Source organism: Manis pentadactyla, chromosome 16 (assembly GCF_030020395.1).
Source record: "Manis pentadactyla isolate mManPen7 chromosome 16, mManPen7.hap1, whole genome shotgun sequence".
Lineage (NCBI taxonomy): Eukaryota > Metazoa > Chordata > Mammalia > Pholidota > Manidae > Manis > Manis pentadactyla.
The window spans coordinates 77335552-77350545 of record NC_080034.1 but is presented as its reverse complement, the minus strand read 5'-3'; the positions used below and the strand labels follow the sequence as shown (position 1 = coordinate 77350545).

The 14994-nt window shown below is 42.9% G+C and overlaps 1 protein-coding gene across 6 annotated transcripts in view; it reads right to left on the bottom strand.

Annotated features, from left to right (window-relative positions):
* The window catches only part of KIF13A (kinesin family member 13A), a 181798-nt gene that overhangs the window by 99894 nt on the left and 66910 nt on the right, over positions 1–14994 (bottom strand). For all 6 annotated transcript variants that reach the window (XR_005030137.2, XM_057493810.1, XM_057493812.1 and 3 more), the window contains exon 3: positions 1758–1770. Coding sequence is in view for 5 of the 6 variants with exons in the window: in XM_057493810.1 (XP_057349793.1) it covers positions 1758–1770 (13 nt within the window). In the remaining variant the exon portion in view is untranslated. The remainder of the gene's footprint in view (positions 1–1757; positions 1771–14994) is intronic.

The window sequence follows — 14994 nt, the reverse complement described above, 5'->3', positions numbered from 1 at the left end:
TTAAAATACCTTTACCTTTCCCATTTGATTTCAATATTTACAGTTTCTGCAAGAAAATGCCTTATCTATTTTAGTGTCTTTCTGAAAAATTTGACTCTTTTATGTCACTTATTTGATTTCAAGATGATCTTTGTATTTTCCAGATGTGCTTAATGGCATATACATAAACATGGTGATTTAATATTCATTTAATTTTGAAAATTTTCATGACATTTCTTAGGAAACTAAGAAGACTTTTTAGGAAACTTAGGAACGATTAATAGGATACCTAGTAAAACCATTACATTATATAGAATAGATAGAACATTTCTGTGTATAAAGCAATTAGCAATTTTTTAACATGCACTTTTGTGCCTCTTTGACATTTCAGTGTTTCTCTGTCACTAAGAAGCCATATGTGAAATTGCTCAGCATTTCACTGCCTTTTTCTATGGACAAAGAATGAAATACATCCCAAGGCTGACAGTCTGTCCTCAAACCTCTGGGAAATAACAGCAAGGCCAGGAAGAGCTCTCATCTTTCTGACTAACAGAGACACTTTTTGGTTGCAAATTTTAGGGACTATATAGACATTAATAATTGATCAGGAACAACTTCCTAATTCCCCAGATTTGTCTAGCATGCCGCTCTTATACTTCTATAACATGTAGAGTTACTCTTTCTTAAAAGATCTCACGTTATTTGTTTGATGTGTGCCTTCCTTGCTGGAACTGAAACTCTTAGAACCAAGTACAATTCCTATATTGCCTTCAATAAACATAAAGGATAACATTTAATATTTTGGTACTTTTCTATACTCCAAAGCTAAGTTATATTTTCATTCATAACTCCAGAGGCAAGTAAGCCTAATCTATTCTGGATTCCTTACCCTAACCCAACAATTCTTAGATTCTGACCATGTAACGGGTGCATATATGTAGCCTGTCTTAATTCCATCTAAAAAACCAAAGCTATAATCAGCATTATTGGCCAGAGGCTGGTCAATTTTTCCTTCCTTTTGGCACTAAGTGTCCCTCTGATACCCAATAAAACACTCAGCAGCCACAGGACCAGCCTTCAATTGTTCTGGAGTGGGTTATTCAGCTCTCCCGCTTCTCATATTCTTTCCCCACCTACTCTCTAACCTTTGGGCTTCTCAGGGGGAAACGCTCCACTGAAGGCTAATCACAGCAAGGGGGACGACTCCAATTAAGCGGTCTTTGTGAGGGGCTAGAAACCCCAGGGGAGCATGGAGAGGTGATGCATGGTTGAAACTCTCTCTGTAAGTCTGGACAATTTTTTAATGGTATCAACTGTTCTAAGTAGGACACAGAAAGGATAGTTCATCCACTCAATAATCAGTTACCAGCTATCATTCTGTGATGTTACCACTTTGTCCTTCCATCTTCCAGGTGGTGGTATCATACTGTTGCGGTTTCTCCACTACGCAGTCTGTGAATTAGGACATGCTAATTGATGTCGCTGAGCCTCACTTCATCATCAGTAAAATAGAAACAGTAACCTGACCGGTGTGTTCTGAGGACCCCAGCATTAATTCCAAGAATGAAATAATGTGTGAAAATGCTTTGCAAATGTAGAGGAGCATTCTAATTTTATATACTTATGAGCATTGTTTGTTCATGGTTTAAATTTTAATTAGAATGCCAATTTTTCTTCTCAATGGGAGAGGTGTTCCGCATACGTTATTGTGATGAATAAAATTCTGGATTTTTGCAAACTTAGCCAGTATGCATGCCAAATTCCATATGGGTACTTACCTTGGGAGGTTTCCTTAACGATGGAAATAAAAAAGCCCAGCAGCAGGAGCAGAGAGGGTTGTCAGTACAGCAGTCACATCAGAGGGGAGCAATGAAAGAGAAAAAACAGGGGAAGCTCAGCATCTTGATATCATCGTCTGAAAGCTATTCTACTTCACAGAGTTCAGAAGCCGAATGCACACTTCACTGCCTAAAGTGATAAATTACTATGTTTGCTAAAAATATAATACAGACATTCCTGGTCTAATAGAATGGATCAAGTCATTCAAAGGTATTGTTAATGATTTTAAAAAGTACCAACAGAAAAGCATCAAGGTAAAGAAAGATGCTGCAATCACACTGCACGCGGTGAAGCACTTTTAATTCAATGTTCACATTTAAGTTTTTCTCACATTGGTATGTATTAAAATATACACACATTTCCTTTGAGAAATACTCTAACTTATGTGGGATTTTCTTCCCATTTATAAACCATGCTTCTAGATGACAATTCTTCACATACTTCAACACTGAATAAATGTAAAAGCAACTTGTATTTTCTCTATCACTAACCATACATGCAATTTTTTTAACATTCATTTTTGCATGTTAATATCTCAAAAATGATCGAAATTGCACCTGGAGAAAATTCCGGAAAGGAAACAGTTTTCAAATAACAAACCACTAGGTTGACTTGCTTTGTAAATGTTTTCCTCATGTATGAAATTAAGAAACTAAACTATGGATTTTATTTATGGTATGTGACCTTCTGACAGTTCTTGGCCTTCCTGCTGTGGTTATTCTTAATTACCCTCCAACATCACCAATTCAGAAACTGCAAAATTATTGTTAACTAGAAATGGGGAATATTTTCCTGTGGCTTTAATCTTTCTTCACAGGGAACAGAATCATGAGTATAAGAAAATGGATTTTCCAGGTCAGAGGGCATGGAACTCAAAAGGTTCAAGCAAAAATAAGACGGTACCCCTTCCCCATCATTGGTTCCAACACTCTTCACGGAGCTCTGGGGGCCCCAGATAAAACCCAGGGCTCTGCAGCAAGGCAAGAATGTCCATGGATTCCACATTAGAAAGACAACTCAAAACATAAATCTAGGGAAGGAAAATCATTCCTATAATGATGAGGCTGAAAAATCATCTTGAAATTCTGTCCATTAGCTGAAAGGAAACGAGCCCTTCCATTAGTCAGGCACAATGGGAATGTGGTTTTTGTCTTCAGGTTTGAGAGGAACTCTATCTAGAAAGACTGGTATTTCTGGCTGCTCAATCAAGCAACATTCTGTGTGTCAACACTTTAAAAGCAAGATCAACATTTATAGATGTTATTAAAAAATGCACAAGTGTTTTTAATGCTACGAAAGCCATGGATCTTTGCTTTGTGCATAAACCTTGAGGTTTCTGCCAAGAAAATTTCCTTAAGTGGAACACTGCTCTGGAGGCATCTGTTCTGAGCAGGTAGGACATTAATGAAAACTTCATGCAAAGTACTTTTGACTAAGCCTTCTCCAACATTGCTTGCTTTATTTCTTAAGAGCCATTTAAACCACCTCTTTATTTAACAAAGGAAAGAGAAGTCACTTGGGTTACATTAAGACGCTCATATGAAACTGCATGAACCATGTTAATAAAATACATCCATTTAAGCTAAGGTGAACCTTTAAACTAATGGGGCGGACATGCTAACTAGGGTCCCGGGGATCTCTGCAGACCCCTCCGGTGCTTCCTTTACGCCACACTCTACTATACTCATCACCAGAAGCCAAGAACCAGGCTGGCTTGTAGCCAGTATACAGAGACCCCCTTAGCTATCCAACAATAAAGCTACTTGCACTGACATTCTAGGTTTTCTCATTCTTCTTAGGAAACCATTCCCATTTCAGCATTTTAAAGGACTTTAAAAGTGTGTCCCTTTCACACAAAAAGACAGCACAAAGCATGGGGAAGCCCTGTAATTCTGCTACCTTCTTTTGTGTTTCTAAGGACTGTTCGTTAAGAACACAGACTGGGGAGCACAGGAAAAGGGGAGCCACTAACTGCCGCCACCCACACTTTCGGACCGTCTAGTTTAGAAAAGGATCCTTACTACAAAAGGAAGAGTAAGCCATTTAGTGTATCACAACTGTACGTCATCAACTGGTAGATGTTTCTTGAAGTGCGAACTAGGTGACGAGCAACTGACTCCTGCTAATTCAGAACAGAGGTTACCACCCCAAGCCCCAAAGGCTATTTCATTCCTTGGGAGTTGATTTCTCCAGTCTAAGGATTACTGATACCATAATTAAATACAGAATGCTATCCTTTGAAAAGAAACTAACATGACATTACAATATAAAGATACAAGTTTTCATAAATTATATGAAAAAGAATGAATAATATAAGCCATCTATCAGAAACATAATATTAAATATATATATTTTTAACTACTGCCTTCGTTGATTACTTCAATAAAGTCTTACCGACGAAGAGTTCTATCTGACTCTCTGTTGGGTCCAGCCTCTTGCTGATCTGCGTGGCTCAATTGTGGAAAGGGACAGTATCCTTGTCTAAGCAAACATCCAGTGAAACACAAACGACACCCTCGTAAACAGACCTGACTGACCCTAACACAGGCTCGGTTGCTGATCATTAGGAAACAGCATTTCATGGACACTTGGCTAAAGGCGTGTGTACTCCTGACCACTTCCCACTGCCACCCGCTCATTCATCCTCAAAAAAGTCCTTGTTTTTAATAAAGTGATCCTCTGTAAGTTATCAGGAGGTGTGTGTGTGTGTGTGTGTGTGTGTGCGTGCGCGCGCGCGTGTGTGTTCCAGAGAAATAAACTGAACATGGCTTGGCACTTGGGAAGCCAGCAAGGTAATAATGTTTCTAGGCCTCAGAATTGGGAGAGAAAATAAGGAGGTGCAATTCTACACTGACAGCACCCTATGTCACAAAGCACAAAGGCCTCCCTTCTCTCTCAGGGCAAGCAAGCACACAGATCTCTCCGAGATCACCCGCAGCACATGCGCTCATCACACAATGCGTGGACTTTCCATATCTTCATCCTACTTCTGTACCCCCTCCACTGACCGAACCTCCCTACCCTCCGTGCCCCAGCCCAGCGCTCAGCTCAACGCCCAATTCTCACCACTGTCTGAGACACCTTGGCTTTTACCACCTCTGACACCCCAGGATTCCTGTGATCAACAAAACAGCTCAGCACTTATTGGCACAATATAAAGCCCTCTGGCCTTCAATAATTTTATCTGTACTTGAATCTCATGAGTCCTTAAGATTTAAACCCCTTGGGAGCAGAGTCCACGCCACATGCTACTTTCATGATCTCTGTTCTTAACCCCATATATGCATGTAGAACTGAAAACTTTACAAGAACTCATAAGTGATTTTTTAAATTAGTGACTTAAACATAATCCAGATGTGAGAATTTTCTTTGATCACCACCACAATCCCATAATTCCAAAATGTGAGGCAAGATTGCTTACATTTAATAGCAGGGAGACTTTAGAGATTGTTAGAAAATACAGGCTGTTTCCAATGACTTACTTAAAAATAATTATTTCTTTAGATGAGTATTTCACACAGAATTTACTGAGACATTAACAAGGATCAAGCCCTCAAAAGCTTCTGAGGTCAACTAATTTCAGAGATGCAGCTTCAGTGTGATAAGACTAGAGGAGAGCGAGAGAGAGAGAGAGAAATGGGGCTTTTTGTAAAAATAAGCTGGACCTATACTGGATCAGGTCTTGAAATGAGGAGTTGGTACTTAATTCAGTAGGTAGTACAGACCTGGGAAGTTTAACAAGAGAGTGAAGTAAAGAAAGCCATATAAATAGGATGCCACAACAGCCCTATAGAGCTGTAGTTGTTTTCTCACTTCATACTGAAAGGTTTCTGGGATAAGGAGCCTTTTGCCCATGAATTACAGCCTGCTGGCAATAGCTAGCTACTTATAATTAGATGCCAAAGGCCCCAAGCACAGGCCCTAACACCAATCAATACTTAAGCAACATGAATAACCAGCATCTTCTTCTGAAACAGAAATCTCTCATCCAGGTGTCAACTAATTTATTGACTGACTGTTGGAAATTGCTACAACCTACATCTGAAAGACATACTGACTCCTGGAGATGAGTCTGAGGGCACTACTTTCTGAAGCTCCTGACTATCACGTCCAACTTGAACTAAACGCTGGGTCACCTAAATCATCCAAGCACTCTGTGAACCAGCAAGTATTTATTGAGCACTGTGCCCTACACTGCACATTACAGGGGCTTTGAGGAGCCTTTGGAGGAATGAGGCACCTCTGACCTCAAGAAGGTTAACATCTTGTGAGAGAGACAGATACACAAATAACTAACATTAGGTGGACTGTGCTGGGTCACAGCACAGACAGGAACAAAAAGCTATACTCAGTCCACACGTTACAATACAATACAATGTGATGCGCACAGCAACAGCCCCAGAGAAGGTAAGATCACCTGGGACACAGCGCAAGCTTTTCAGAGGAGAAAGGCCCTGAGCAGCATCTATTCTACATGGCTAAACAGTCACCAAGTTGACGTGACCTCCAAGGAGGGCAAACAGTCTGTGCAAAAAGCACCAGGGCACATGGCCCTGGAAGAGAGAGAATCAGAGGGTGGGAGAGGGGATGGCGTAGGGTTGGGGTCTTGCTGGACAGATGGATAAAGGTTCACCTTCCTTCAGTCAGGATTTACTAACTGTAGTTTGAAAGTAAGTTTATATACTTGTGTAGAAACATGTTAACATATTCATACAGTTAAAACATAACAAGCATTTCAATGAATTATGAAAAGTAGAATGGGGTTCCATTTGCATTTTGAAGAAACTTTGAAACCTATCACAAGAATAGAAATGCCAAAAACTAAATTCCATGACAAATGCTGGTTTCAAACTTTAAAAGAAGAGTTAGAGTCAACAGAAAGTTTACAGGAAGTTACAGCAAAATTTTGTGAACACATGAAGAAACTGATTCATTGAAGGGAAGTATCACCAATCAGAGCAGACTTTTAAACACCAATATTTGGTTTGCTTTCAAAGAGTATGTCTGCTAGAATATACTGGGCTTAAGATACATTTTAATGTATTTTTCCAATTGTTTAATGTCATTTTTCAGTTGTTTTTCTCCTAACCCCCTATTTCCTAAAAGACTTTGATCTCACCATCTATGGATTTTGCTGACTGTGGTGCTTTTCAAGAGCACCCTGAGGTTGGTGAGAGGCTGCTATGGTTCAGCGGGGAGACTGAATAGGGCACAGGTTGGGTAAAGAAGGAAGTCAAGCCAGGCGGAGGATGACAGATGGGGAAAACAGCCCAATAAGAAGCTCACGGTCTGGGTAAAGTTAAACAGCAAAGATGCTGGCGTGGCGGGAAATGAAGATGTTAGAATCGATGAGCAGGATGTAGCATTTCAGAGGCAGAACATTTCCATGTATTGAACCCTGGCCTAGTCATAGCAGAATGTCTGTGCAACGGAATGGATGAACATTATTTTAATTAATAACTCACACAGAGTTCTAACTGTATGTTAGAGATTTCTGTTAGATGTACTTCATTTCAATAATTTGACATATTTGATAACCTTGTAAGGCTCTCTTTATTATCGTTTTTCAGGTGAAAAACACTGAGGTACACAGTACAGAGTGCGCACGGCTTGCCCCAGTCGCGCTGCTCACTGCGGCGGCACACCGATCCGAACGTGCGCAGGCTCTGGCTGTGGTGCGCCTGCCCCACCCCTAACAGCTGCAGTACATCGCCTCCCTGGAGCCTAGGAGCATGCAGTGAAAGCTCTCTGAGCCTGGACCAGGGTGCTGAGGAGCAGTCCAGGGGGATGCTCAGGGATGTGGGGCATCCGTGTGGGTAACGGCATCAATCACGCCCATCTGTATTGAGGTCCTCCATGAATGTAGAAGAGAATCTCAAGGAAGAATGGCTGTTACATGAAGGAAAGGAATGGTAGCTGGCAGCACAGAGGGCGAGGCTGCAAACCACCACGTCCCAGGGGGAACAGGAAACTGAGCACCACTGGGGGGCGATGAATAAAGCCACAGAAAAGCACGCAGATGTGTCGGGAGCAAATCTCCATCACCACTCCAGTGAACTCACTCTCATTTTCGATAAAACTCAAAAAGAAAAAGTGAGTGAGTTTTGTATTGGAGTGGAAAGACTTGTGGATGGGTTTTTTGTTATTTTCGTACTGCATCTTTCTGTAGATGTCATTGGACATGTATAAAGTCGGATTCCTCTACAAGTGACCTGTGATAGTCACTTGTTCAGCAAAGGGCCAAAAACGCTTCAGCCTGCTCCGCGGAGCTGACCACACGTGGCATGTGGTCCTGCACACTGCTGCCACCGCTACAGACACCACGAACACCTGCGGCAGCTGACAGAGGGGCCGCAGGAATAATGCTTTACATTTGAAGGAGTCTTTATTTTAAAATGAGCTGATATTTTAAAAGTTGTGATTTATCCCTTCAGTCTAGTAAGTAGTGGTTATTCACCATTGATGAAATTAGAGGTACTTCTTAAGGACTCAAAAAGTTGGCAATAAAAGATCAGGGGTTGGTGTTAGAAACAAAGTCCAAGGGAGCAAACGGCTTTTGGTTCTCTTTCCCAAAATGACGCCCTGATTTGTAACTGAGGGCCAGCGAAGCAGAGTCACACCACAGATGTAAGACGTGCCTGTGCGCCGGGGTGGACATCTAGTTTGCCGGCGTCCCTGCGGGAGTCCACTGAAACGAGCAGGGAGAGGAGGTGATGAAAGAAATTAGAATGTCACTCTGTTAGTCTTTGTCAAAACACCTGCTACGATAAAAACGTATCATCTTTATGACAGAAGCAATAAACTTCTGAAATAAAGTATTCTAAATAACAGCAAAGTCTTAAAATTGGAGGTTTCATCATCAATTCAAGTTTTATAAATCATTTTTATTATTTTAAAACTCTGATGATCCCCCAAAATGTTTTGGGGTTTTAAGAGTGTATAAATACAGTGAAATCCCAGTTTTCAAATTATCATTTTCTTTCAGCACTGTAGCATATAATGTGTGCCACTCAATAAAATTCAAATTTTACAATATAGGCTATACCACATCCACTAGGAGTTTGACACACAGGGGGGACCCTCTGCTTGGAACTGATCAAAGCCCCCCTGATGTACATCCAGTGGCTTGCAAATAACTTGAATTCAGTGAACTCTGGTTAAAGGACCCAATCAACCCATCAGTGAGTTACCAACTTCTGCTATCTGGTTCATCTCCACTATGACACTAGTGACTGCAAATACACTTCTAATAAGAATTTTGTTGGTTAAAAATATTTTTTAGTTGAAAAACTTAATGTCATTCAGAGTGAAACTAAAATCAAAATACACCAACCTCAGAGTAGGGGAGAGGGGCTGCGGGTCAAACCAATCATCAGTAGGCAATGATTTAATAAGTCTTGCTTACACACTGACGCCTTCGTAAAAATCCTAACAGGCTGTGTGCAGAGAGCTTCCCGGTTGCTGAACACCTGGGGCGCTGGGTGAGCAGAGCACCCAGGAGTCCCTGGAAGCTCTGTGCCCCTTCCCCACACCCTGCCCTACAGCTCTCTTCCATCTGGCTGTGCCTGAGCTGTATCCTTTTATAATTAACTGAAAATCCGATAAGTAAACTGTTTTCCTGAGTTCTGTGAGCTGCTGTGGCAAATTATCAAACCCAAGAGGTGGTCATGGGAACCCCCAATTTACAGACGGTCGGTCAGAAGCACAGGTGACAGGCTGGGTCTTAAAATTGCCATCTGAACTGGGGGTGGGCCAAGGAGACAGTCTTGTGGACTGAACCGTTAACCTGTGAGTTAGCACGTGTCTACATGATAACTCCATGTAGATGGTGTCAGAATTGAACTGAACTGGAGGACACCTAGTTTGTGTCTGGAGAGTTGGAAAACTGGTCAGTGTGGGAAAACCCTATACATTTCATGGCCAGAAGTACAGAGAGCAGAGAAACACAAGTTTTTTCCCTTTATGGAGGTTACTACTTGGACAAAATCTGGAAATGTCACCTAGTCTTGAGCTCCTTGCAGGTGGTCTGAGGGTTGGTAGCAGCCCATGAACTGGTTGTTACTGGTCCTGGAGAAGGTGAGAGTCCCTCCCACGGAGCTGGTTGCAGTCACCTTCCTTTAGAGGTAAAATGCCACAATACCCACCCCGCTCTGCCCACATTTACAAAATATCCATCTTTTATTTTGGATGGATATATATATATGGGCGGGAATTAAGGAAAAAGAAATGGTCCTTCTGAAAGCTTTTTTTTTTAATATTGCTGCCCAAAACCTGAGTAGAAGTTTCAGAGGAAATTTTCATTTCTAGGTAATCAACTGGCTAATAAAAAAAGATTCCAGTAAAATGCAAACCTTGTGGTGATTATACCAGTATACACACAGGAAGTATTCATCTACCACAAAGATGCTCAGATGGTCCACAGCACAGATTTCCAAAATAAAAATGAGTACACAAAACAAATGGAAAGTTTTACAAGTTATCTGACATTATTTCATGTGATCACTATCCATCAATAACAGCTCCTTTGCCTTTATGTCTAGTATTGTCAAAGAGAGGAACCCCTGCGCTGTGCCTCCTGACTAGGAGAGCATGGCCGCCTGCAGCAATGGGTCTCGGGCCTGCGGGAAGCCCACGGGCAGGTCGTCTCTGGAGCCTTCTCCAGGCAACCACCAGGGCTGCAAGTCCCCATCGGGCAGGCCTGGCAACGGCTCACACTAGGTTAACCAAAACAAAACCGAGCAGAGAAAACAGGCTCTTGTGCAATTTTCTGCTGTGTCTTCAGAGGTATCACGCAGTGAGGCTTTAAAAAAAAAGTGCAGCACAGAGCGCTAATTCTTGATTTAAAATCAAGAAGTCAGCACCTCTGGGAGGCCATTCTCAGAGTAATTCAGAGTCATCTGCTGTAACCAGGCCTGACCCCAATTAATACGCTATTTGGAAGAGCCATACATTTAACTATTTGGTTTTCCTCTTATTTCCAAGATCAGTTTTTCATTTATGTGAAAGGTTGTGCCTTAATAGCAGATACTCATGATAGCATACTTATGACCACATAAGCAATATTAAAACTTTCTACATTAGAGTCAGAACCAAACATCATGCTATATGCAACAGCTTCCCAGAAGCAGAGACATGAGCTGAATAATCCCAGCAGTGACAGACAAAGGCCGTTGATGAGAGCCAGTCCAGCACAGTGGTCACGAGCAGCGGTGCAGAAGCCAGACTGTAGGGCTCCATTCCTGCCTCTACTACTTCTAGTGACATGACCTTGGATGTAGCATTTAAGCTCTCTCTCAAGGCCTCAGTTTCTGCCCCTGTCAAACACAGGTGTGGTGTGGGTTAACAGAATAAATGTAAAGCCTTCAAAGGTATCACGTGACTGAAAAACTTCCCGCTCTCAGCCTATTTATTTTACCCCTCCCTTCCAGCAACCTGCCGTTGCTGACACCGATGCCTGTGGACTCTGGGAGCCTGCAGGACTTGCCACCTTGAAGCATCCAGGGCCACAGCACCCGACTCGGCAGCCCACACATGCTGTGAGACATCTGGATGGAGCCATGCACTTGTGAAGTCACGCTGGGTCAGATCACCAAGGCCAGAAAAGTACAATTCCAATAAATCCCATTTCTGACATGAAAGATCAGAAATGCAGGAGGCATGCCAACTAGTCAGGATGGCATGTCTGCCTCCCCCCACCCCCAGAACAGACCTGGGAGCTGCTCCTAAGCCCCTGTGTTTGTGACAAAAGCCACACGGGGGCAAGCATTCACGGCAGTGGCGTTCTCTGTATTAGGAAGCATGAGATGAAAAACTTTCCACATGGCCAGCACACTAGGAACAGTTTGATTCTAGAGCCCAGATGTCTAAAAGCACTTAAGGCAGGATGCATGAACTGATTTTAAATTACATCCAACTCCAGCACTAAAATAAAGTGAGCTATCAAGTCATGAAAAGCCATGGGAGAACCTTAAGTGCATATTACTAAGTGAAAGAAGCCAATCTAGGAAGGCTACATACTGCGTGATTCCAACTGTATGGCATTCTGGGGACAGACAGAACTGTGGGGACTGTCAGCCAGCAGTCACCATGGGCTGCAGAGGGCGAGGCGGGAACGGACAGAAAAGCACTGAGGCTCTGTAGGGCCGTGAAAATACTCTGTAAAATGATGGAAATCTGTATCTACAATTTGGGCAAACCCATCGAGTGACCCCTACCTTATGGAACCTTTGGACCTGACTGATTACAATGTGTCAATATAGGTCCATGAATTGTAACAAATGTAGCAGTGCAGGACATTGACAATGGGCGGAGCTATGCAAGTACAAGGGAAATCTTTACTTTCCTCTCAATTTTGCTGAATCTTTCCTGTCAATTTTGCTGAGCCTAAAATGGCTCTAGAAAAAGTTCTGAGTTTAAAAAAAAACGTTTTACCTAAGCAGAACAAAAAGAAACAAAAAAGCCGACTAAGCACACTAATGTGTGTAACTTGCCCACGATGCCTGTCAGCATCCCAGAGCAGAACTGACGAGCGACATGTCGGGCTGGCTCACGAAGGCTCCGGATTGCTAAAAACAAGGCTGCAAGCGAGCTCCCAACTCCTTGGGGACAGCTGCCCCGTTTGGCCCCTTCGTATGGCCCCCATACTTAGCAGCAGTTTCTTTGCATGTACTAGACACACGGTTACAAAATCAGAGGAACAAATTTTTCACCCAGTTGGCAAACTCACAGCATGGCCCCAGTGAACACCAATCAATATGAAGGAATTCTTGAGAATTAAACGCTCTCCTCAACATTGTATGGGAAACTCATAATTTGTGGAAGATATTTACAGATTCAGAACCATAGGAAAGTCCAAGTAAATGGACAGTTGAAGAAAATGTCCTGAAAATAAATGAGTCTAATATATGAACAGGGGGCCTGAAGGTTGGCAGGTTCGCAGATTCTCCTCCTAATGTGACTGACAGTTATCGGCCAAAGAGCAACAGTGGTAGCGCTAGCGACTCAGCTCTCTCTTTCAAAGGCATCAGGAGAAAGGAAAACTGTTAGACTACAGCCGTAACCTCAACTGGAAGCGCTTACCAATAAAGCCACCGTTAGCAATCCAATACTTGAACGGACCAGATCAATGCCAAATAGAAAAGCAAAGCACCCCACAGCGGGACGCTGGACTCATCACCTCGTGGAGCTGCCGCCGGGCTCGGGGATGCCGTCCAGGCCTCTGGACACGGTTCCAGAACACTTTCCTCACGTATTTTACTCTATGGGAAGGAGGGGAAGTGGCGAGGGAACTCACATCACTGAGCATATTCCATTCGTTACATGCGGTTCTTGACACCTTACCTCGTTCACTCAATCTCATGCAATGTGAGGTGGCATTTATTAGCCCCATTTCTCAGATGAGTAAACTGCCCACAAGACTAAGTACTGGCAAAGCTAGGGTTAAGACCTTGCTCAGGATCATTTGGGTGTATTCCTTTGGGCATATTCTGGGGTTCCACACCTAACATTGCAACCAGGATGATCTTTTGAAAATAAATTTCCTATTGTTCTCCTGGTTTAACATCCTGCAACGACTCCCCGTTGCACTTGGAATAAATTCTAAACTCCTTAATGCCGTCTACAAGATATGCCTCTGCTCACCTTCCCACCTCCCATCACCTATCTAGCCATCGTGAACTTAACTCCTTCCTCCCTGGTGGCCATAACACATGCTGCCATCCCCTGCTGGTTCCTTCTCACACTTGGCATGAATGTCGACTGGCCATCACGAACCACCCCTCGTCATTTACACACCAGTTCTCCTCATGGGACCCACCACGCTTTGTCAGTGTCATGGTTTATTTTCTATGTGTCCACTTTAAGGTAAGCTACACCCAGGTCTGCTTGGCACACTACCATCTACCCTACGGCTGGTAAACATCTGGCCTGGGCCAAGACACCTGTGTCTCCCCTGCTCTGAGGCCCCCCAGGCAGAGGGTGAGTTCCTCTCCTGGTTCCTCCCTGTCTGGTCTGCACAGTGCATGATATGCAGGAGCAAACAAATGTTTACTGGAGACACAAACACAGGCATAAATAATCTCAGAACTACATACTGAAAGATGCAGATGCCCCACAAGACCTTTCATGACAGGCAGGCTTCAAGGGTAGCCTATTTTTATATAAATAACTGGATACATTTGTTTGACTACTGCTGAAAAGTGACTTTTATTTTGGTTAACCACGAATTTTAAAGTCCTCTTACTAAGGGCATGTTTACTGGTTTATTTATTACATTACTCAACAGTTTTTATAATACCAGGTATCGAATAAGGAAGCTAATTCCCAATTCTGGGCCTCAGGGCACCTGTGTGTCAGATAAACTGGCTGGACTGACTGCTCTCTGGAGCTGCCTTCCTGGGGATGACAGGCATCACCAGAAAGGACAGCGCTTGCATCCCAGGGCATGTGCACAGAAACTCCCTCGGCCCGGATCGCCCTCCCCCTGGCTGCTGCCTGCCCCCCCCCTCCACTACCCAGCCCGTCACACTGTCTCATATTACTCTGCTCTGTTTCCTTCACAGCACCTTTTACCATTTTAAACCATCTCATTTACTTATTTGCTTGCTATGTACAGATCTTTTCCCCTGGATCTAACAGTTATAAGATCCATGCAAACAGGGGCCTCTTTACCTACCTACGCCATCTTCCCAGTGCCTAGAACACTGTCAAACACAAAACAAATTAATACCCATTCCATGAGTGAGTGGACAAACATATGAGGTCCTTGGCTCATGTCACTCAGCTGCTATTAACACCTGAGACAGTTCCTGAAAACACTGACACATTCCCTGAATAACACAATCCTTTTGGGTTTGTCTGAGGACCAATCAGATATACATGCAATGTTATGTTTTTATGCATGCTTTATCAGGGAAAATTTCAAACACATACAAATGGAGGGAATCACATAAACATCACACCAAGTGACATCATACAGCAGTGTAACACACGAACCCAGCCATCCTTAATAACTACCAGAACAGGTGCACCCCAGAGGGATTGTGGGTTCAGGTCCCGACCACTGCAATGCAAATATCTGCAATAAAGCAAGTCAAATGAAATTTGTGGTTTCCCAGTGCATACGGTTTACACTAAACTGGAGTCTTATTACGTGTGTGATAGCATTATGTCTAAAAA